The sequence below is a fragment of the Coturnix japonica genome, chromosome 4 (assembly GCF_054131305.1).
Source record: "Coturnix japonica strain WE chromosome 4, WE-NBRP24, whole genome shotgun sequence".
NCBI lineage: Eukaryota > Metazoa > Chordata > Aves > Galliformes > Phasianidae > Coturnix > Coturnix japonica.
In genome coordinates, this window is record NC_140666.1 from 20,367,327 (window position 1) to 20,392,530 (window position 25,204).

At 41.0% G+C, this 25,204-nt stretch overlaps 1 protein-coding gene across 3 annotated transcripts in view; it reads right to left on the reverse strand.

Annotated features, from left to right (window-relative positions):
* Positions 1 to 24,408, reverse strand: part of ZDHHC15 (zDHHC palmitoyltransferase 15) — a 33,618-nt gene extending 9,210 nt beyond the window's left edge. Inside the window, exons 1-13 of one of the 3 annotated variants that reach the window (XM_085544760.1) lie at positions 24,251 to 24,408; positions 24,040 to 24,102; positions 18,282 to 18,392; positions 15,436 to 15,489; positions 13,391 to 13,417; positions 11,801 to 11,895; positions 11,012 to 11,132; positions 9,781 to 9,850; positions 9,084 to 9,116; positions 7,917 to 8,037; positions 6,421 to 6,553; positions 5,125 to 5,251; positions 3,611 to 3,720 (exon numbers count right to left, since the gene is read on the reverse strand). In XM_085544760.1, the coding sequence (XP_085400886.1) occupies positions 3,611 to 3,720; positions 5,125 to 5,251; positions 6,421 to 6,553; positions 7,917 to 8,037; positions 9,084 to 9,116; positions 9,781 to 9,850; positions 11,012 to 11,132; positions 11,801 to 11,895; positions 13,391 to 13,417; positions 15,436 to 15,489; positions 18,282 to 18,392; positions 24,040 to 24,102; positions 24,251 to 24,392 (1,207 nt within the window). In that variant the 5' untranslated portion in view covers positions 24,393 to 24,408. Of the gene's footprint in view, positions 1 to 3,610; positions 3,721 to 5,124; positions 5,252 to 6,420; positions 6,554 to 7,916; positions 8,038 to 9,083; positions 9,117 to 9,780; positions 9,851 to 11,011; positions 11,133 to 11,800; positions 11,896 to 13,390; positions 13,418 to 14,849; positions 15,044 to 15,411; positions 15,490 to 18,281; positions 18,393 to 24,039; positions 24,103 to 24,250 lie in introns of those variants that run through there. The other 2 variants (XM_085544759.1, XM_015860545.3) reach the window with 2 other exon arrangements.
* Positions 24,409 to 25,204: the final 796 nt, after the last annotated feature.

Below are 25,204 nucleotides of genomic sequence, written 5' to 3' on the forward strand. Positions count from 1 at the left end.
GAGCCATCTCTGCTCTCTTCCAACATCTAAGCAGCTTTTAACATTTCTCGATGGACAGAAATATAATCCTTACAATCACAACAGATGACTTCTCTGCTCAAAGGACTGCTCTGCCAAATTAGCTGGTATCTCAGGACATGTTGCTTCTTTAATTAGGCTCTTACCAATTTGAATTGAAATTCAAAGCAGATGCCTTTAGACACCTGAAGCTTCAACTCATCAAGAGAGATCATCAGCTTCTACCTATAGCTCAGGATATGCTGGTTTCTGCTGGAAACATGTAACTTAGTACAGATGACAAATTTTTGAAGAGAGAACAATTTGGGAAAGATTTGATTCACACCAAAGCCTTTTGTACAAGTTAAAATGAAACATATTATTAAATTATTAATCACTCTCAGAGATCAGATGTTGCTATAAATGTACAGAAATGGCTGTGCTATCCTGAGCTCCATGAGACAAAGAGTGCGAGCATTCACAGTACTGACACATCCACGTCCTCAACCAACACATCAAATGTATTATAGATGAATTCTTTGAAAAAATATGATAACCTTATAAGCTGCCAGCATATGAATTGGGGTAGCTCTCTGGCTAGACAGATTAAACAGATGCCTGTGAATAAGAGATGAGCATTAATAAATCTGTAAAAAAAATCAATTTACCATGTCTTTGGAAGCAGGTGTTTTCAGTCTCTCACTAAGAAATGAGAAAAAAAAGAACTTTCCCATGAAACTTTTTTCAATCTAAATGAAATACTAAAAACCTGAGCAAGTCAGGGTATATGTAATAGAAACCCAACCTTTAAGGGCATACTGAAATATCTGAAAAAAAAAGGACAACCTTATGGATAAGATGACTGAGAAAACTGCGCCCTTGAGAGGCACCACCTTGAGTGCTGCATCCAGATCTGAAGACCCCAGCAAAAGAAAGATGTGGAGCTGTTGGAGAGGGTCCCCAGAGAAGGGCCATGAAGATGATCAAAGGGCTGGAGCATTTCTTCTTTAAGGAAAGCTTGAGGGAGCTGGGCTTGTTCAGTCTGGAGAAGGCTTTGGGAAGACCCATCCCTGGAGATGTTCTAGCTGAGATGGGACCCCAGGCAGCCTGATCTGGTGGGGGCAACCAGCCCATGGGTTGGATCTAGACGATCAATAAGGTCCCCTGAGCCACTGTACAAAATAGACAAAGATGGAGCTGCCTCACTTCCTTGCTTTCAGTTGGGCTTGTCTGCTCCTCAGGAATCCTCAAGGTTCATCAACCCTGGTATCCATGTGACCTGATTTTAAAACGTCTTTATGCAGACACAAAATACCCAGAGTGGAAGAAACACAGTGCAATAACGCAAGCGGGGAGGTGAGCAACACAGGTGCTTAACCAAACTTCTGCACTCCACCCTTTTCATTATTTCTATGGCAGTTTTTTCTCCCTTCTGCATGAGCCTGGAGTGAGGGACTGACCAGGATAACTTTCTTTCCCCCTACTACATAACAGTCCCATGAGCAACTGGAGGTGGAACTCCAGGAGACAGACAGATTTGTTATCTGCACAGGCAGAAAAGAACATTAATGGCTCCAGAGAAAATGCTCCAAAAAGCTGTATCTGAAAACAAATTAAACAAAAATATTTTACATGTATTGTTACTGAATTAATTGTGACCCTACCTGGTGGTCAGGAGAGACACAGAACCTGCAGAGCACAAGATTTGGGCATCCCTGTCTGCTATTGAGCTTTTTGCTGAAAGTTCATGTGCCTCACTGTGCTTGTGATGCTGGATCATGGACAGAATGAACTGAACTGTGGAACTTATCTAAGCTCCAAATCCAGATTCTGGGATCTGACTTGGCCAAAGTTCATATCACTGTCAAACATATTCATAGTTATGGATATTTTTATTCAGAGTGTTTTTATACTTTGTAAAACTTGGAAGAGCTTCAGATTAATTTCTAAAGGAAATTTTACGCATCATATTCAATACACAGAGATACCATATTCTGTTATTTTTGCAGTCAAGTTGTGTTACCTTATCACTGCCAAAATATATTGAACAAAACAGGAAGAAAGGACAGTTTTCTAGCACACAAACACTAATTAATTAAAGCAGTTTATCTGAAGTAAAACTGAAATAAATCTCTTTAGATCTAGTCTTTAGATCTCTTTTATCTAGTCACAAAATCTTGGAGAGTACATTTTCCCTGCAGTATGTGCAGTGTGCCTTGGAAAAACCATACATGGTTTATTTTTCAGTGGAGTAACTTGAACAAACACTTGCCAGTAAGACCTAACCAGATACCGTGCTGCTTGGATTAAATAGCTCATTGCACAGTATTTCACACATGTATACAAAAAGTTCATGTGGAAAATTCTTGTTTCCCCTCTTAACCAAGAATGTTGGTTTCTTCATGGGTTCCTACACGTATGTTGTGCTTGTATCATTAAAACGCATACCATGAAAAGGAATGTTATTGGAAAGTTTTTGAAAACCATTCTGAAGCAATAAAGAACCCATGGAAACAGTGTCTCTGAACAACACAGCAGCGATATCTGGATCAAAAAATACACTTGCTTGATGTGCTAATAATAGTAAACTTAAAATTAGCCATACTTTCACCATTCTGTAAAAATGAACAGTGCAACTATGATATTTCTTTTAAGGGTATCTAATTGGCTTTCATATAATCATATAATCACTTGAGTTGGAAGGGAGCCTTAACGGCCATCTGCTCCAACCCCCCTACAATGAGCAGGGACACCTACATCAGGTGTTCAGAGCCCCATCCAGCCTGACCTGGAGTGTCTCCAAAGACCAAAAGTTTGATGCTGATGATAAATACACAAAAAAAACCCCAACAACCTCAAAACACCTCAAGTTCAAGCAGAGAACAGTAATTGATCAGAGAGCTGTAATAAATCATTAAACTAATTTTGGATGCATCTAGCAAAAATCAAATAATGGATCCTTTTCCTAATAGGACATTCACAGGGTAAAAAGCATATAACCATTTTGGAAACTGATCAAATCTACTGTATAAACAAGGCAGTTCACCTAGAACTGCTCTCAGCATATGTTTATTTTATGAAGCTGATGTAGGACACAGCTAGGTACTGTCTAACCCACAGATGTTATAACACCAAATGAATTTATATACTAATGTACTAAGGGTGAACAAACTAAGTATAAAGTAGCTTCCTAAATGTAAAACTACATCCAGGTGCTTTCATGCACACAATTAAACTTTCAGAGGATAAACACATGTAAAATACTTACTGGTCTTTTCATTTTTGTAGAAACAACTTCATGTCTACAGCAACCATGCTGCATACAATGGCATATAAATACACTCATTTTGTGTAGATTTCAATTCCTGTCTGCGATGTCTGAGTAACAACCTCTTAGTACATGTAACTGCAAGTAGAAAGCTACAACTATATTTAAAAAAGGAACTGGCTTCAAAGTAGGGCTTACTTTTAGTCTGTATTCATTAGCCAAGTCAGAGAGTCAGAGACGCTTACTGATTTAGCCAAAGCTATTTTTCATTTGATTAACTGTTGTTATTCATGCATTAGTCACTGTAGGTCAAGACACAACTCATTTCCTTTAGGACTACCTTACCGTGAGGTTCCTCGTCTATCCCATCATCTTCCCACTGCTCTTCGTTTGATAGGAGAGGATTCTGAGCTTCACACAAAGCTCTCATTGGGAAAAAATGTCCATCACCCTGGCTGCATAGCAAAAGACCAAGAAAGATGCTGTAAATAATAGCAAGCAATTCTCAACGATTATAATTTCTACCCTTTCATCTCCAAACAAAGTTTTCTTTTGCCTGAATATCTGAGGTTTACTTACTTATTTACTTATTAAGTTTTGAAAAAACACTGTGTTTATTTTTTTTGTGGCAGCTGAGATACCAAATATTACCAGTGAGCAGTTTCAAACCTGAATTCCTTCAAACTCTTCAGAGACTGAAAGTCAAAACCTTCAATCCAAATGAATGATTTCAGCAGAATTCACATGTCTAACTTGATCAAGTTCCTCAGACATAAAAGAAAAAGAATCAACTTGTGGGCAGCTAGAAGTGAGGGGAGACTGAAGAAAACATTTATGTCTAAGGAATGATGATGCCTGCTTTATCTATTTATACTGTACTCTTCAGGGCAGAAATTAGACTTACATGTTCGAATGATGCCAAGTAGAAAATATTCCCAGTCTTAGTTAAATGTTAAAAGTCTTAAAAGAAAGACTTACCTGCACATAAAGAAATACCCTCTGCAAAACTCTAAAATTGCAAAGTTGTTTTTGTTACACTCCACAAACTATAAATGTGTTCATGTGTCTGGATTTCAAACAAATGACTGAAATTCAAATTCATGTAACGTAGACAAGAAAAGTTAAAAACCAGATGTTACAGTTTGCTCTACTCCATTCCACAACACCCACATTCCAACAGTCTAGAGGAGCTGCAAGCTCACTACAGTGCCTTTCACTTCCAATGAACCCACTAGATCTTTTCCTTTGCCCCAGGTAGATTAGCTGGGTGTTCTCTCCAGAATTACTGTACTCACTGGTAACGTGCCTCTGACTTGCACATCAGTGTCTTTCATTATTGGAAAGGTTTCCTTTGCTGATCTTTTCCCACTGACTATATTTAGGAGCAAAAAACAGAAGGCAATTGGGATGCAACCAGGTCTTACACTCACATACCACTACTTGAAAAAGCTGTGAATTGCTGAGCTCAGGAGTTACTTTACATTGTGTCCAATAACTAAAGGAATTTACATATACTTTACTCCAGGTCCACTGAGTGCCAAAATAGCATCTTTTCCTAAAGTAAATAGAATAAACTATTTCAGTCACAGGAGGCTGAAGAACAAAGAAATCAGCATCTCCATCCACAAGTCACAGGAGTCCAGGAAATTCAAAGTGCAGTGCATTTACCTGGCAGAAAGCTTCCACTTACAGACTTCTTGTGTACAGGACTAGCACAGACTGTGTTTGCTGGTGCTTTTATAGCAATGTGCAACAGCAGCCAAGCCACAAAATCACTGCCTTCATACTCAAGGCTGTACTAGAGATTTAGAAGTCAATCCCTTGTATCAATTTTTTGCACAGACTTGATTATTCCTTACCTGGAGGCAATAGGTAGTAGCCAAAGCTTTTTTTCTTCTCCAAACACTTGTTGAAAATTCTTTACAAAGCCAAGATTGAATCCATTTTTATCCGGGCCATTCTGAAACACTGGAGTTGAGAAAGCCTCTACACATAGATATGATTTCAGAGAAAAAGAAAATCAATGCCAAATACACTAAGACAGACTGCTCACATTGTAGCCACTTAAAATGAGCAGGATATGCCAGATTATGAACTAGCGCTACAATGATACAAAATGTCAAAATAATAGCATTATTGGGTTGGGTTTTTTTTGCAAGGCTTTTCAAACTGAAGGCAGGAATTTGGTCTTGCACATGAACTGCATGAAGTAATCAAACACACTGTTTAATCTACAAAGGAGAGTTAAAAGATCTTTGCATGAAATTTGCTGAACTTCAGCGGGTAGAAATTTCCAAATAAAAAACTGCGCAGAATTAAGTAGGTCTTAAATGCATATTTCAGAAGTGGCACTGGAGATTTCAATTGCCTCATTCATTAACGACATAATGAACAAGCACTGGGAACAACCGTACGCAGACAGACCCTCTGTTATGATGAGAAATAAAATTAGCTAAAGGAAAAGGGGGGGGAGGAGAATCTAGAGTGAACTAGAAACAATTTTATCTGCCTTCTAAGCTGTGGCAGAAGTCTGATGCTTTGGGCTGGATGAGCTTCAGTGCCCCTCAAAATGATTTTAAAAATTAATAATTACATAAAATCTGAATATCTGCTTAAACATTTGTCTCTGTGACAGTACTTTAACCAAAAATCTTTTAAAAATGAAAGACTTAGCTCACGAAAGAAAAAGAAATCACTCAATAAAATCATGCTGGTCGAGACCTTCCTTTCATTGGTGCCATTTTACAGTCCTAATTTCTTTGTCAGTGAGGATGGACATTGTTTTTCCTAACCTTACTTGGCTGTCTTAGTATGCACTCCAGCATATGAGCGTAAGCAACCATTAGTCCTGAAAAGCCACACTCATTTCACAGCAAATGTAGTTATGCACATGCATAACATTGTATAACTGGACTCTTGTATTTAAGGCTCTAGTTCCCCTTACAAAACTTTTGTCATGCCAGTTCAAAGACACAACTTATTTGCAGTGACAAATTTCTACAGTATTGTTCCACCACTCTAAGTACTCCTCCCCTCATAAGCCAGCAGAAATATACAGAAGTAGAACAAAAATGTCTGTTCTTTCCCCCTTTTTTTTTCTTCATATAGCAGCACTTAATGCTGCACCTCACCTAAAGAAGACACAAAAGCCTTACCTAAAGTAGATCTGTTTCTACTGATGAGCCAGCAGTGGTAGCCAAACAGAAACATAAGGCTAACAAAGAACATAACCGCCAGAAAGAGAAGGAAAAGGATATGAAATTTGGAACGTCCATTTGTCAGTTCACCCTAGAAAAACAACAACAAAAACAAACAAAACAGCACAGGACAAGTGATAAGAACAAATAAAAGCTGAACATTCTTTGTTCCTAGTGAAGATATCCTCTAAAATTCCTATTTTGTTGTATCAAACATATTTAAAAAGTTGCACCTTACTATAAAGAGCACAAAGAGACAGTGAAGAAATGATCCCATTCATTTCCCCTCCTGTGACCACAGTTTAAAGAGTGGTGTTTTGCTACCTTTTGCATGTGACAGAGTCAGTACAGTCAGCTTCCCACCCGGGCACCAGAATGTCCTGTGCCCACAGTGGAATAGGCAGGGACAAGCTCATGAAGTCTCATTTCCATTTTGCTGAATGTCCTGTGCATATATTAAATACTGCACCACTTATAATATAGGGGATGGCCAAAAAACCCTGAGCTTTTCCACAGCTGCAGCAATCAAGTAAAGTTAGATCTGAGTGTGTATGGTTTGGAAAAGTTACAGTAAGCAGTATGGTAGCAACTCCAGGCTCCGCACTTCTTTGTTTGCTCTTCCCTTAAGGGTAAGGGGCCTAATCCTTAAAACAACACTACACACAAAGTGGAAAGAAATATGCCTAGGCAGTTCAGGAAACAACATAAAAGAAAACCACCCACCCACAATTAATGGCTTCCTGGAATAAGACTGAAATACATAGGAGGTACTCTTGCAACCACTTAAAAAACACCCAGTGTTGACAGCTAAGAATTTCTACCTAGAAGATAACTCTTTCCATATCTGGTAGAAATCTGTTGTTAACAGCTGTTGCTTTTTGCTTATATTTTAAAATGAGGAGGCCTGGCCAGCCAACAACAGCTGTATTTTGATTTGGGAAAATTAACCACATTCATGCCTAAGGTCAGTCGAACCCAACTCAAGCTGTGCTTATCCCTGTGCAAAACCTCTGACTTTGGAGGTATATCTGACAATACACCTTAATGTATATTGAAAAACCACCAGAATATTTTTATAAATAGCAATTCTGAGCTCTCATTCAGTGAAACATGTCTTCTTTTGAACAACATCTGAATTTTCTAAGCTAACAAACTTGTGATAAATTTCAAAAGAATTTGAGATACATATGTTTGAGTACATTTGTACAAGAAAAGGAAATAACTTCTGGAGAATGAAGTTAACTCTACAATGAGAAATTCCTGAAGATGATTTTCTTTGTGCATTTCAGACATACTGGAAGTTATACTCAAAAAAGGGCTGCAGAAAAAAAGAAAAAAACCCCAAAACCCACATAACACAGCCCTCCTTTGACTGAAAGCAAAATAGTAGTAAGAGTGACTAAATCCCACCAGACTCAGAAGATACAAAAAAATAACCAGGTTCCATGACTTACTGTCCAATACTTAATGAAATACTTGAAGACTGTCACAGCAATATACAAGCAATACAACAAAGAATAGGCTAAGAAGAGTAGAAAGAATTTGTAGTTAGAGAATCCAATGCAGTTATTCAACCTAGAGAAGAAAAGCAGAGGTGGAATCAGGATATATACAGCATATAGTTAAAACACAATGAATACTACAGTGGGCAGGACGGAGGTTATTAAGTCTCTTGATTATACAACACAATTTCATTAATAAATAGCTCCCCTTAGTGACGAAATGAAACAGAGCTGAAACCTCTCAGCTTTTCACTTGAAGATTTGTAAAAGCACAGTTCATATTTTGGAAATCTTATTTAAAGTTGATACCACTGCTGAATTTGTCACAGAGGTGGTTCCTAATTACTCATGTCTGTTTCTTGTCTGCAGAGGTAATCAGATCTAGGGTTACAATTACCTTTCACTCATGTTCAAAGCTTTACCAGAGTCAGATTTACCACTTGTTTGGTTACATATAACACAAACTAAACAAATTTCATTGTAATTCCCCAAGTGCAGGGCAACACTAGCTAAGAGCAAGGGAGTGCAGAAAAGAAGGGAGGCATTTGTGTCATAAACACGGTTCTAAAAACCCTCTAATTTTAAGAATACTACAGATGTTCAATGGGGAAGTGCCTGCATTACTTTTGACTTCTGAGATTTTCCTTTCTTAAAAAAAAGAAGTTTAAGAGATTCATTGGCAGCAATTCTGAAGAAGTATAAAACTTCACGTATCCATGCATCGTTCTACACAAATTTTGCCACGCACAAGTGGGCAGGCATCAATTCAGAAACAAACCATGAAAATACTATTGAAAGCAACCACCAACTGCATGCTCAAACAATTATATCACCAAAACTAAAGGCTAAGTTGAAGTTTCTTCACAGTTTGAACAGTAAGACAGAATTGGCAGTTGGATTCTAAATTATATCTATATAACTGTCTTTTACACATGATCAATAGAGAGAACACCAATGATTTGTCTTTCAAAAACAATGCACATTTCATATTTTATACGTCTCTTTGTATAGAGGTACATGGTCTAAAGTGAAAGAGGCATATAGAAACTATTCTATGGAAGAAATGGATTTAAATAACCTCCTTTTCCAGAAAATTACAAACCATGATCTAGAACGTACCATGGGCAGTGATGATCCATTTTTAGGACACAGCTGCATGAGGACAAAAAAAGAAAAATGGATGAGTTATGTTTGTTAATAAATTGCCAACTGTAGATCAGTAGAGAAAGGTTGTGAGATGTTTTGTATTTCTGGGGTGGGTGAGATTTCCACAGGACCCAAAATCAAGACAATACTCTCAACGATGTTTCTTAAAGTAGGTGTCATTTTAAGATGGAACACTGATTACTTTTTCAAGATCTAAAAATGACTTTGGTGTTTTGCACAATAAAACAAATTAGAATGGTTTCTGCCCTACAGCACTTAAAACTTCTGCCAAACACCACGTGATAAAAAGTGAAAATCATGCTTCATTTTGACCTGCTACAGGTAATCAGTTAATCTTTTACTAGATATTAAGGTTTCTATCAACTTAACGATCACAAATTTACAGTTGTGGGAACGGCAAACACTTCAGGGTCACAGCAGTATATGTTAATGCACTTACACTGCTGACTGGAGCTAGAACAGAGGAACCCTTATGTCCAAAATGTTTGTGAACCACTTCACTTTTCCTGTGCTGTAGGGGGCCTGCTTTGCAGGGGGGTTGGACATGATGATCTCTAGAGGACCCTTCCAGCCCCTACAGTTTTGTGATTCCATCATTCCCTGATTTACAGCTCACATAACTTCAGTGAAAAACAATCCATTAACTTACACAGCACAAACAGAACAATGGTGGCAACGATCCGGTTTTATGAGCTGGCATCTATCACAGAATCGAATACCTGAAATTAAAGACATGTTAATACCAAATAATCTAAGTGGCTTTTTTTTTTTTTAATGTGTTTCTTTGTTTGTTTTGCATATTAGTATTCAGGATTTTTTCAAAATATGCATGTTCTTTCCCTTAATATTTTAAAATATAGGTCTGCTTGTTTGCCGTGGCTGTACCCCAGTGGAAGGCTACTGCCAGGAAAAATGTGGAGACCCAGAAAGAGGTCCCGAAACAGCATTCTAGCATGCAGGTCACTGGCTGTGATGAGTTTCAGAGCCTGGCCTTTGCAGTGCCAGGCGATGGAGGCAGTGCTTGTGTAAGGTGTGACCAGCTAAATGACTTACTCAGCCTTGTGATCTACCTGAAGGAAGAGGTGGAGAGGCTGAGGACCATAAAGGAATGTGAGAGGGAGACTGACTGGCAGTGCCAGTCCCTATCGGCTCCGAGATCCTGGCACATAGCTTAGGCTCCACATGGAGCACGTCACCCCCTGTCACCTTGCAAACAGGTGGTAGAGAGGAATTGGCAGGGTGTGCAGGTGGCTTTTTCTTCTATACCTTCAGTGGCAAGGAAGGATACTGAGAGGATCCAAAAAACCCACCTCACAAACAAACTTTCTGACGCAGGTGGTGGAGGAACCAATGAGGGGAGGGGTGTTACTGGACCTTATTCTCACTAACAAGGAAGGACTTGTTAAGGAAGTAAAGGTCCAGGGCAGCTTGGGTTGTAGTGACCACGAGATGGTGGAGTTCAAGATCCGAGTGGAAGAAGTGAAGCAAAAAGTAGGCTTGCTACCCTAGACTTTAGGAGAGCCAACTTTGACCTCTTCCAGGACCTACTTGGAGCTATCCCATGGGCTATGGTATTATGCTATTACTACTACTACTGAACTCAGACAATGTAAGTGGAAGGCTGAACTGTAAATACAAAGGGCAGCGTATTGCTGCTCAAAACCTGTACACATTACTCCAGTGAAGACATACTGAAGTCTTAAAGCATTTTTCTTTTCCCGAACATAAAACCTGACAGATAAGATGTAAAATTCTCAGCACAAGAACCATGCAGTGTATGCGGTGGCATCAGGCTGACCGTATAATCTGGATTGCTAGCATATGCTACTTTAGTCTGCTTGATTAGATTCAGAGAAACAGGAGCTCTCTGCTTTACTGACCTCCGCTCCCCGTTCTCGTGTACACCGGCAGCTTCCTTGCAATTTCGGCAAGAATTTGCCTCTGCACCTCTGGCCTTTCTTCATTTTCATAGCGTTCTTTGTCAGCGTAGGACATATGGTACTGCAAGCAGAAGTCAGGAGAGAAGCAGTTACTCACAGGGAGTGGAGACAGTTTTTCAAATACAGGCAAGACTGGAAACATTTTATCCCCCACTCCTTTTAACAAGATTACTCTAATGGGAAAAGGTGTGAGAAAATAAGGGATGGACAGACAGGCAGCACACCACGCAGTGCATTCCCAGAAGTGAAATTAAGATGACAAAACAACGCAGTCAGAATTGCTACCACTGCCGCCACTTCAGAATATCATTTTTTCATGAATAATGCATGAACAAACATTACTAACAGTGAAGAGGACATCTTAAGCACTCTCCTTATGAGCAAGCACTTGTCCCCACCCATTGTTTTCTATTTCTAACACTGGAGTTATATTCTTGTGATTTGGATAGGATTATGGCGATGTATATTGGAAGTGTCACACAAACATCAGCCTATCCTATTGCTCTAACCGCAGTAATAACTGTGTCTGATTGAAATCATGCTCTGTGGGCTGTCAAAGCATTCTTGGAACAGTAGATGACTCAGTCTTTAGGTCACTTTAGGTCCCTTTCCACCTCTTTAGCAAAACCAATCAGTTGAGCAGATCAATTCAATTGAACAATTTTTTCTTTAGCATCCCCGCTTTCAGTCTTTCACTCTGCAATGAATGGGAAGTGTTGAGATTCTTACCTTTTTGCCTGGCTGAACCGGGAGAGTAAATATAGACTTCCAATATGTCCACACAAAGAGCACAAAGAGAACATGGAATATTATAAGATAGGCCACTAAAACAAAAAACAAACAAAAAAACAAGAGCAGAACAGTGACTTCGCAAAAGTTTTGTTTATGATGGGCATAATTCCAATCTTTCACAACAGAGTCATAAAAATGGGGAGAAAATGAAGCTTTCTACTAGTAGCCAGTATTATAACACAGCTAAACCTTAGGGCCAGAAGGACAGCAGAATTTCAGAGAGCTGCAGGTGTAGTTAGGAATTACCTATCACACACGCTTCCCCATCTCCACCCAAGCCACTTGTATGGATGAGGAAGAAGACAGCAATGGCAGGTGTCACCCCGCAGGGCAGGTGGCACTGCTGCCACAGGGCATGAGAGATCTGGCTGCTGCTGAGCAGCACAGAATCTCCAGGTCTGGGGTTTGGCTGCTACAGAACGCATGTTCAACCACAGTACTATCACTGCAGTGCAATGCTCACCCATGCAATGCATTTTTCACTTATTCGACATCCTTTAGATTTGCCACAGTTGATACAATAAAACAACACAGGAAAGCATCCCTCAATACAAGGAGGGGTGCTCTTGTGATTGTCGAGAAAGCAAAGTAAGCTGCTGGATGAAACGTGGAACCCAGCATGACTCCGAGCAATCTTATCTTAATATACCAACTTGATTGCAAAGCCTTTGGGTGCCCAAGGTGGTGCAGGAAGTCAAAGCAGAGCAATCCTTCAGCTACACAAACTGTTCAACTGTTTCTTTAATATTGGAGGCTCTTTAAATCACATCAGTTAGAAGACAGTTTTATTTAAGCACACTATATATAATCACAACATCATCTTCACTATACCTCCTTCACTTAATCTTCAAATTAAGATTGAAGTAACTACTGCAAGTAAAAGGAAAAGTCTAAATGCAAGCGCTTCCAATTACAAAGACTGACTGAGAATGCAATTGGTGTACAAAGGCCAAACACAGCTTTGGAGAGTTTCTTTCAATGACGTGCTGGGCTGTGGGACTGATGACAGGAATCAAAACCAGCTCATTACTCTGAGATGCAATCCTCATCCCACATGTAGATGGAGCTCAGTTGATTTTAATATTTAAGGAGAGAAATCTTGCAACTGTTTAGTGGTGTTGATCAAGCAGCATAGCATCCATCACAGGAAGCTGGCCTGGAGATGCGCAACTATACCTGGCAATGACTACTTTCTGCTGGATGATCATTAACATTGTGCTTTCCACAGTTCCTCTATAACCATTTCAAATACTGGGGCATCTCTCAAGTGAAAAGAAACAAGAGCAAAAGGGATTGCAGCCTTTTCATGTCGTTCATACACTGAGACTGAACAGGGGCATCTCCCACTGCATCCTGAAGTTACAACGACGTGCAACTACAGGCAGGGAACACCACAAAAGCAGGTTAAGCTTAAAAACCATGACAGGGTGCTCTGTTTGGCACTATAACTGCAACATTCATGGTTGGTTTTTGTCTTTTATTTCCACACAAAGACTGAACAAGGTGCTATAAATAAAACATACACACCTTTTTCTGCAGGGTTGCTGAGAGTCACTGAAAAAGAAAAAAAAAACACATATGCTTACAGAGCAAATAGCAATCTCAGGAAGGTTTGTGCCAAATGATGTTTCTAATTTTAAATATGCTTGTTTTAGGGGAAAAAAAACCAACAAAACAACAAACAGTTCCATTTCAACACAGTAGAAAAGCCTACAGTCTCATGCTGAAAGCATCCCTCAGCTTCATAGCCTCAGTCCTCCACAGTAAGCCATGCCCCACTCAGCTCTGCATCAGCAGAAATAAAAATGAGAAATCACCTTGACTTTGTTCAAAGACGGATGCCCTATCATGACACAACTGTTTCTATCATCCCTACTAACAGACATTTTACGGCTCTTCCTCTCTTGGCTGCAATCCTGACAGTCCGTGCTAATAGAAGTACCTGGAGCAAGCAGCAGTGTGTGCTGCACAGCACCTACCAACACCAGCAGCCTTCTGGGTCACTGTCTAAATTGAACAGAAAAGATACGGCTGTAGTTGCGACAGTGACCTTACAGAGGGAAGATAGGCTCACCTTGCTGAACGACTCAGTGACTGACACAGCACCTTCCTGGGCTGAACCTTCACTCAAACCTTGCCAAGCTGGAAGTGACAGGGGATCACAGCCTTGGCTAACAAAAGGAGCTTCTCTCAAAACTGTGCTAATGAGCAATTTTGATCTGCAAGCTGTTTGACACACAAAAATGTAAACGAGAAGAAAAAAAGTTTTTATCCCAGATTCTTGCTCTCACTGGTGCAGCAACCACCAACATGGCACAGAACCACGGTCCCTTCTGGAGTGTCAGCTGTTGCCCACACCTGTAAAGCTCCAATCCCAGCACTGCGAGCAACCTCAGGACAGAGTCATAGAATTGTTTGAGTTGAAAGGGCCCTCTACAGGCCATCACTCCACCTCCCCTGCAGTGAGCAGGGACACCTACAGCTCCATCAGGTGCTCAGAGCCCATCCAGCCTGACCTTGAGTGTCTCCAGGGATGGAGCACCCACCATCTCTCTGGGCAACCTGTGCCAGTGCCTCACCACCTTTATTATAAAAACCTACCTTCTTATATCCAGTCTAAACCTCCCTTCTTTTAGTTCAAAACCACTTCCCATGCCTGAGAGAGAACGAGGAGGCAAAAGTGCAGGCAAGCCAGTGGCTGTAAGATGCGATCCCAGGCCACGCACTGGGCTCCTGCCAACCTAATGCGTATCAGCAGAACAACACAATCCCAATCCAAATCCCATGTAATTCAGCACAGCCTTTCCTACCAGCTGCGAAAGGAGAAGGGGAGAAGGATCGAAGCGTTCCGCCCGGGCTCCGCGCTGTCCCGCCCCGCTTTGCCCTGCCCTCCCCGCGGCACCTGCACGGAGACACCGGGCTCCTGAACCCGAGGCCCGGCGCGGCCGTGCTCCCCCCTCCCCCCGGCTCACGGCCCGCCCCTCACTCAGGCACAGCTCGAAGACGTAGGCGTAGTAGGACCACAGGACGACGAGGGTGATGATGAGGACGGGCACCCAGGCGAACGCCCGCTGGCAGCAGCGCAGCCCCCGTGACAGGGCCATCCTCGGCCCGCCCGCAGCGGGCACCGGCGGCGCTCGGAGCTCGGCTGAGCGGCCTGGCGGGCGGGATTGGGCGCGGCGCTATGGCGCTATGGCGGCCCCTGCCGGCGGGAGCGATGCGACCGGGCCTGTCCCGGAACGAGCCCGCGGGGCTGTTCTCCACACAGAGGGGGGTGATTTTCCACACAGAGGGGGGTGATGTACTAGAACAGGCTGCACAAGGAGGTTGTGGATGCTCCATCCCTGCAGGCATCCAAGGCCAGGCTGGATGTGGCTCTGGGAAGCCTGGTCTGGTAATTGGCAACCCTGCACACAGCAGGGGGGTTGAAACTAGATGATCATTGAGGCCCTTTTCAACCCAGACCATTCAATGAACCTATGATTTTTGCCAGCCATATATTTGAACCAAAGTAAGATGTAACAAGTTTTTGTGAGCTAAATCCCTACCTGAAGTGATGCGCAGAATCTTTCCTCCTAAGATTCCAGAACAGGAAGGTGGCCTCTCCAACAGATAGCAGTGGGACTCTGTAAAAGGAAGTAGACATTCTCAGATAATACCTTTGTAAATAAAGTTAAGACTGTTTTCATTTTCTTGTTCAACATCCAGTTTTTCCTATGTGTTCTAAGATCCACATGGATTGTCTTCAAAAGTCTTTTGTTTCATTGGGTTCCAGGGGAGACTTAGTCATATAAACACGAGCTCATCTGAGGTAAGAGATTCCCAAATAAAGCTCTCTCAAACAAAATAATCATGCGACCTTCAGACCTGGCAATTCTTATAATTTATTTCTTGCACGTGTGGTTCAAATGGTAGCTCTCCACTTGAAACTGCCAGCTGGATTTAGCTGTAAGTGCTATAAGGTACCTTGAGCCCAATGCTACAGATGTTATTCCACATAAACGTTGAATGTGAAGTTGAGCTAAAGCCAGCTTTATTAAGCAAAGAAAGTCCTCTTTGGATGCCCAGTATAACTATACTCCATAGCAACTGAAGCAGTTGCAAATAGTTCAGTTTAAGAGTGGTTTAGGAAAGCATGGGATTATCCTGAGTAATATCTATAAAGCTTTATCCTTACCAGGGGTGGTTTTCTGATAACAGACATTACACAACCCTGAAACAGAGAAGAAAAAACGCCTGCAGAGCACAAAGAGCTGTGATTTCACCCCTGTGCATAACTAGACTATTGAAAACCACCATCAAAAATCAATCGCTAAGTAAAGAAGATGAAACAAGTAAGTACAGCAGCTTCAGGGCAATTCAAATAAGTCTCATGACTTCTGGCTTTTTCTCAAAAACAAAGAAAACCATAACTTTTTTGGGTGCTTTTTTGGGTGTGGTGGTGACTCAGCAGTGCAACTGCCCACAGCACCAGGAAATGTGCCCTTACAAAGGCCTGCTGTTCACAGACCAGAATAAGACTGATACCAGCTAACACAGCACTGGCTTTGTCATTGGTCAAAATAGGAGAAAAAGCTCCAAGAAAACTACATATGGTAGAAAATCCTTAATTGTTTTGCCCTTTAGAAAATCACAACTGAAAAATGCGGGTTGTATTCCCAATGTTGGACATGAAATCTAGCACAGACTGCAGCAGGCATTTTGAAATGATACTCAACTCCAGCAAATCAAAGCTGGTCAAGTGACTTGAACCGCAGCTAGCTTCAAAATCTTGTGTAAGCTTATAATATATGTAAGCCCTGAAGGTATGTGGAAAGATAGCTTAAAAAGCAGTTGTAAATAAAAATAAGCCAAGCCTAGTGAAGATCTAATTTTATTTTTTTGTAGCCTGGTTTGTGTGTGAAGTAAAAGCAGATGTTTTTTGATTGTCAGACATACTTATGTCCAGGTATACCACCCACCTGTCAGTGATTGGGATTTCCAAGAATATGGGATAATCCATGAACCAAAGACAACCTCAGACGCCAGCTGAGAGCCCAGCATTGCCATCTCTCATGGGGATCTGAAGAAGGTCTGGGGACCCAAAAGCTGACCCATTTAATCACTTATTGTACTAAAACACAGCAGCAATCCCTACCTTTACTGTATCTTGGACTATCACATAGAGTACTTGTAGGTACCTAGATAGATCTTACAATGAACATTACATCCAGTCTGATCAGATTTGGGCTTTAAGAACATAAAACTCAGCTCCAGCAGAACAGTTAGAATACAATTCTTCAGAAAAAATGGAAATAAAACAGCTGATTACAGATATTAAAAAAACCAAACCAAACAGTTGGTCCAGAGCCAGGCCATACCAAGCTCTGTAGCTACCAATTAATATCCTGGCTGTCATCCAGACTGCTGTGTGTAATGCTGCAGCATGACCCACAGCTCACACAGACAGACAACAGGGGTTGCTGTAGCTGGAGTTTCTCAGTAGCCTTCCCCAGTTTGTCTCAAACAGGCCGGAATTCAGCTGCTCCGTCTGCCCGCTGCTGCCTTGTGAAGTTCAAAGGAGTAACGAGCCAAAGAGTGAGGATTAGGGAATACTTTTTAGAAGAAAAATGACATGCAACTGAGCATCTCCAGACTTCAAAAGAGAACCTGTTATTTTTACTGGTGATTTCTCAGAGGATCACATTTTGAAAAAGCATTCCCTTCACATTCTCACTTTTCCAGTTAGACAGTGGGAGATGGGGAAAGCGTAGTGAGGACTGATTGGCACCAATCTATCAGAGAGCTGCATTTTTTTGCCATATTCAGTAGGAACTCTCCACTCTGTGTCAGAAGATGTCACATTTACACATTAACTGCCTCTCACTTCCTGGAGATCCCAGGAAAAACTATTTTTTTGTTACTTTTGGCAGGAATTTGCAGAGACACTCAAGGTCAGGCTGGATGGGCTCTGAGCACCTGACGGTGCTGCAGGTGTCCCTGCTCACTGAAGGGGAGCTTGACCAAGGGACCTTTATAGGTTCCATCTAACTCATTTTGAGTCTATGACCACTATCCTACCATTAATTCTGTAACCACAGCGGGTTGACTTCCCAGCTTCCTTTGTCTGGTACTGCACATGCCTTCCCTTTGCATGGGGCATTGCCCTCTGCACTACCAACATCCTGCTCTCTTACATTTCTCATTCATCCCATCCCCCTTCAGCATTTAATTATAACTTGACGTGGAAATATGGGCAGGGTATATGGAGTATTAACAGGGTCTGTCAGCCCAGATTGCAAGCAAAGCTGTTTCAAACATTAAAAAACTTTTAATTATCACTAAATAAAAAAGTGGCCATTTGCAGCAAAATTTGTGCCGCTCTTGGAAACGCGGTCATCTTGCTTCTAACTCAATGGGAAACCCGTAGAGCTTTTACCTTTAGAGTTTATACCATTAGAGGGAGCTGTAGTCCACACAATGCCGACCTGCGCACCGTCTGCCCAGGGCTTCTCCAGAGGGTCAGGGGAGGGACCTGCGGGTGTCAGCCCTATTGGGGACACAAGATGGGTCACTGGGGATGAAACGTCATCATCATGTTATGTCACATTTACAGCCTTGCCCAACTGTTAGTAATATTTTCTCCACAACTGCTACATTCAGATCATCTGGAGAGGTTAGAAATCTGAATAAACACATTTATGCTACAGTTTTGGGTAAAATAAACAAACAAATAAATAAAATCACAGTACCGTAAATGTGACAACTAGTAAGTTTGGAGTTGTTTATTTTACACCCCAGGTAGCATCCTTTTATTTGGACAGTTGATAGATCTCATTCCATGCCTCTTAAAGGCAAAACCAAATTTCATTCTGTATACCAATAGCAAACCTCTTCCCCAACCTCCTTCCTCCCCTGCAATTATCAAACGAACCCCATACTTTGAAAGCAGATAGACCCACTTGGAGTCAATTAATTATTTCCTTATCTTTTAAAACAGCATATTGTGGAATTCTGAGTCCTCTGATATGGGGAAGTTTCAGCAAAATGGAGCCTTTTTAACTTAGGTCAATGCCACCTTTTAAGAATGAGTTATAGGCAATTAGGCCATTCCTTGGAGCTTTGTTTGAAACCATAAGGATTCATCAGGTGTATATTTACAGAAGAGGATGGCATTTGGGTAAACTCACAAGATCTTACAGATTGATTTTTTGCAAATCTTTGGACATGGCAGACACGGCTTCAGACTTGAACAGCAGTGCTGAGCATAGGCACGGGCAGGCAGCATATGCCACGTGCAGTGTTTTAATTTCCTGGTAGCAGCAATTCTTAGAGGCACAATAGCTGGTTTGTTTATTTTTTCTTCTTCATCAGACATTTTATTAACATTCTGTTGGATCTCTCAAATGCACCTGGTCTGTTGGTGACTGAGCATAATGGCATCTTTGCCCTGGGCTCTCGGAGACGGTGCATATGGATGGGGAAGGCAATAGATAATATGGATGCAAATTTCAAATTACTGCTTTTATCCCCGAGGCAGTTAAAAAGGACAAATCTCAAGGAAATAGGGAGAATAGCACAAGTGTGTTTTTGGTTTGTACTTAAGGTATAGACTTGAACACACTATTCATGGGCTTTGCAGAACAGAAATCATTTCAGTCTGGGGACACCTGTGCTCTCTTGATGAAGGTTTAGCACAGTGGCAGATCATAAGGAATACTCTATTTACCAGCCAGCGCTTGAAGAAAAGCACAGAATCAAGATAACAAGAACACAACAACTAGGATTTCAATTCTGATGAGCACAAATTAATGACAACTGGTTGATCACTTCAAGGAGGAGTCAGTCAGTATTAACTGGAAGGGAGGCATTTTTGACATTCAAGTCAACAATCTCTTGCCCACTGAACCAGTCACACAGAAAATATAAACACTACTTTCTATTTATACAATTTTATCTTTACTTTTTATGTAATTTTGTCCTACTGCATTTTTTTTTCAACCTGTTTCGTACTGATAAGCCCTTAGATATAGCACAGAACTGATCTGGTGTGACCCCAGCAGCACACTGGTATTCAACCCATGAAAGTAAAACACAACCTCAACCTTCTGAGCTGGGAAGATTTATCAGATTTTGCTCTTCCTGAGACAGAGTTCTCTCGAGCAGTAGTGTACATACTTCCCTCGCTAACTGCCTCACATCTTCCACTGCACTCAAGTACATGATAAATGCCAGTGCTGTAGAAACCTCTCAAACATACTGCTACCTCCTCCACAAACTGCCAAGAGAGGCTTTGTAAGAAAAATGAGCTTCATTTTCAGGTATTTTTAAAAAGCCAGTGCCATAATTACTGACTCGGTGTGTTTTTCTACTCTTTTCTCCGCTGATGCCCACCCACCTCTGGGAGGATGCTCCAGTCTCATTTGCAAGTGATATTTCTTTCCAACTTCAGAACCTGTGTCAGTCTGGAAATCACTTTGAAGATAGAATTAATTAGATTGGATTGCTGGAATTAACACCACAATACCCTGGAAAGTCTGATATTCGTTATCAGCTATATAGCACTTGCCAGGACACTGGAATTGTTTGGTATTTTTTTTAGACAAAATGTCTAATGATATGCTCGCCTCTCTGAAACTACAGATCCAAGGTATACAGAAGTTTAAATGGTCCTAGGAACTATTTTGTAGTGCCTTTGTATTACAAGCAATGTATTAACTCTTAACTCAGAAAACAAATGAAAAATATCCGAAAGCTTCTACTGATCCATCCATTGTAACTCCTAAAACGTGACATAGCCAATAAACGTTCATACCCACATTTTTTCCCTCTGTTAGCCCATCTATGACCTGCATACACATAGCACTGCGGACACACAGAAGACAACCCACATCTTACAATTAAGCACCTTAGAATTACTTTGTACATGGGACCAAATTCCTGATTTTACCCTCAAGTCCTTTTCTCAGTTTCCTACCCACAGGAAATGCTGAATATTTTGACTCCCTCTCCAGAGCTTCCATTACTTCTAGAGGGCTTTTTCATCCTTAATTGTCATTTATCCAAGTTATAACTATTTAATCCTTTAATATTTTTTTTCCGAAGTCATTCCCTACTGTTTTTCTTACACAGAGTTCAACCACCTCAGCAGTGAGAGGTACACACACAGGGAATCATTTTCCAGTGGCAATCACCCAGGGACATCAGTGATGAACGATCTGCCCACCCTGTCATTGATCTCCAAATAAACCTATTTCATATAAAAAGAGGACCTATGATTGTCACCTTTAATCTTCAGTGTACAAAAAACAAGTGCAGTGCTTAAGCCTGCCTTTGTTAGTCACAGCCAGTTTTCTCTTGCTTTATACAAGCTCCAGCTAGTCTAGATTCTGTCTGCTAAGGATGGAATGGGTGTCACAGATTGTAGCTGATGACCCTGAGAAAGATATGATTTATTGTCAATTGTCCGTTATAATCTGTGGGAAAAACAAAATCATTTTCTCGAAATGCTTTGTGAAAAACAAGTTTTGGCCCCAAAATTTCCGAACATAATATAACCACTAGATTCGTTCTTCTCTTGTAATGCCGATGAGCCCCAGGAGTACTTATAAATATTGGCAGAGTGAAGTAGGCAGTATTTTGCCAGCTTTTTTTTCCTGCTAACTTGTAGTTAGTGTTTTTAACACAGTGATACATAACAACGCCCTTCATGCGTTGGAACTTCATCCTGAAATGGTGCTTCAACTCACTTAGGTCGTAGGACACGAAGATCAGTTAGCAATACCACTGCCAAGAAATAGTTAATGAATTTGCTGATGGACCCCAAGAAGGGGGTCTGCATTTCAAACAGCTGCACTTCAACTGCGGCAGCAGGAAGAAAACCCATTTTTGTACTTCTAAGTTTTATTCACTTTTTTTTCTTTTTTTTTTGCCATGCATATCAATAAGATTTGTTTTAAAGTAACATTTAAGGTGTCCTATTTCTGAAATTCTTATAGAAACAGTTTTTGTGACTCTACCAAGACTTATTCATACTGAGAAGAACGTGAAAGAAGACAGCTGAAATATACTGTAGACAAGTTCTCCAGAGACTTCACATGAGGCAAAGAGCCTGCTGCTCTCCTTTCAATAATTAGCTCATACCCAATCAATTATTTCATTGAGATCTAAAATTTCATTTCATCTAAATTGGTATTTTCTTTGATCTGGACACTCTAGATTAGCACTGTCACATTATTTCAATTCTTGTGAATGAAAGAATGAAATGCAAGTGGGAATACAGAACTCATTTATCACCATGGCTATGTTAATTACAACTTCTGGTCTGTGGCTTTCCCAGTAATGCAGTTTGAGTTTTGTTTGTGGAGCCTGTTCCTGTGATATCAGTGGGAAGTTTGCTCCTTTCCAGTTTCTGCTAGGATGCCAACATATTTAGGAATACTTCTAGAATAGTGGATAGTGATAAGACAAGGGGGAATGGTTTTAAACTGAGATAGGGGAGGTTTAGGTTAGATATTAGGAGGAAGTTTTTCACACAGAGGGTGATGATGCATGGGAACAGGTTGCCTAAGGAGGTCGTGGATGCCCCATCCCTGGATGCATTCAAGGCCAGGCTGGATGTGGCTCTGGGCAGCCTGTTATAGTGGCTGATGACCCTACCTGTGGCAGAGGGATTGAAACTCGATGATCATTATTGTCCTTTTCAACCCTTTTCAATCATTCTGTGATTCTATGAAAACCATGTACAGAGTCAGTGGCCACACTGCATCAGGGATGACATGTGTTATTACTCATGCACTGAGCAGAGCACTGTGAGATAGAAAGGGAGGGAGCAATATCATAACTGAGACTAAAGCAGCAAACACGAACCTGGCTGGATCCTTAGCACGTTGAATCATGAGCTGTGTGCTTCAAGTATCAGACTTCTCAGGGTTGCTGTTTTGTTCGGGACAACAGCCCACACATGGAATATTATCCTGTTTTTCAACCTTCTACTTCGGTTGAAGTTATTTCTCCTAACGAAACCTTTTCATCCCAAATTGAAACCATGGCTAGTGTGGCCTTCTGAACCCCTAATGAGATGTGGCTGTGGGAATCCTCAAGACCAGTAAGTTTGAATCTTGAAAGGTATTTGTGTTTATGTAGTGGAAATATGAGAAAGCATATTTTGACTAATGCTATCACCCTAGAGAGAAACATACTCGTTATAAGTATGTTCCATTGCAATTGCTGGAAATCTAACAGAATCGCCATAAACAGGACTTACATCAATGTTTCTGCTTGACCTTTCTGGGAGAATAAAAGTACCTTCTGGGAATGCAAAACAAATGAATTTTTTGGAAACAAAATGAGTAACACAGCCCTTCCTCTTTATAAAATGGAGCCCCGCTATAGCTGCTGCTGCTTAGAAACAGTTCCTCAAAATGATTCATAAAAGCACCAGATGTAAAGGTGCACACCTGTGTTTAACTCCAGGCTCTGATGCAAAACTCAGAAACACTCATGCTGTGGGTATGAGAATTTGGGATTTTAGATGAATAGTGTTTTCAAAATGAAAACCATATCCTTATGGACATGGATAAGCTATGCAATCAGCTCCCCTGACATTCTTGTTACCGCCAGCTGATGTGCTGTTGGAACTGCAATAGCTGTTGCATAGCACTTCCTGGTGCTTCCCTAAAACTGCTCTCTTCTACATTTCTCCTTTAGGAAAATGATATCTTGTCTTGCACAGAAAAATGGCTTGAAATACCATGATGAAAATATCAGGATTTTAGAGAAATCGGGTAACATACAAAACTACTATTGGCACCATTGATAGTATAGTTAATAGGACCAGAATGGTACCAAGACACTTAATTCCAATAACACTGTATCTACACTTAATGCAAAAATTACAGGTATATGCAAATGCATGACTGAACTAACACTGAAAGTGCATATTTTCCCCTTCAAATGTTATTCCAAATGACAAGCTAGTCTGAATTAAATATCACAGTTCACCAGAATTTTTAACATCTTGAATGAGTAGCCAAAAAAACAGTAATATCGCTTCTAACTCCCAGTTTTGTATGCTCCTAGTAGCAATGCAAGATGTTCACAGAAGCAATGCCATTAGCCCAAATGCAGTTTGACAGAGTGCTTATAGACATGCTCCTCTCCCACAGCCAAACAGCTGAAGCAGTTGGAGCCCTTACCTAGTTCACGCTGCTGAAGTAAGTATATGAATTCCTCATGGCAACATCTTCTCCATACAGGCCCTTTAGGAAGAGAAGAAATATGCAGAATTCAGAATTAGAAATTAGAATCTGTAATGTACTGATTAACCAGCAATCACCTCTCCCCCCCACCCCAACACTACCATGCCATTTTGCAGAGCCAAACAAGGGCAAGCAACTGATTCCCCACCTGCTCCCAAGCCCTCCCTGGGCAGTACCCCACTTTGCAAGGCAGGCTTAGCCCAGCCAGGAGCCCCGCCAGCAGCAGCACAGAACCAGCACGTTTCAAGGCTGGCTCTTCTCCGGTGGCCTTTGCCAACTGGCTCCCACATGTGGCAGAGCCTGCACTCCTTCACTTAACCCCTGCTGCAGCCAAAGGTTGACTCGCACCCACTGCAAACAAAAATCTCATCTTTCACAAAAAGTCATGGACTGGAGAGCATGGATTGCACAGCTGCATTTGTGCAATCATTAGCAAGTACACACTGCACAGTGCCTCCAAAGACATCACAAGATAGACTTATTGCCTCTCACCCCATCCTACACTTCTCCTCTCCTTCCTCTCTCTCTCCACACATCCACATGTTAAAATTAAGTGGGTCTTAACAGATCCGTAAGTGGGATATACCCAAGTGTTTCCAATTTGCCCTCAGTGAACTTGAATGAAAAACATTTGAAAATGAAATTCTGGGTGAAATCTTACAGCATGGCTGCAGCATATGGAGCTAATTTCAAATAGCATTTTGATAATGTCATAATCTGTTAGAAAGTGTTCACCTTACACCGAAGATATTATAAGCTCAGTTGCCTCACCCAGTGTACGTTCATCCTGTGATCCATAAGAAAGCTATTTAGAGGATTGTGAAATAAAAACTTTGGCCAGGGCTAATTTCGAAAGATTGGTATCCTGTGATGGTGCAGCTTGTTTCTTCCGTGAGCTTCGTATTATTCAACTGTTCACAGCTAGTAAATTCACGTCTAATAAGCTGCAGAAGTTATCTGATGAAACTCAGCCTATTGTAGTCCCTACATGAAGTAAATAACTGCTGAAAAATTAGTTCCAGCATGTGTAACAAATATTTTTACAAACAGCATCTGATAAAAGGAACTGGCTTTGTGAACAACTAACTTACTCACACGGTGG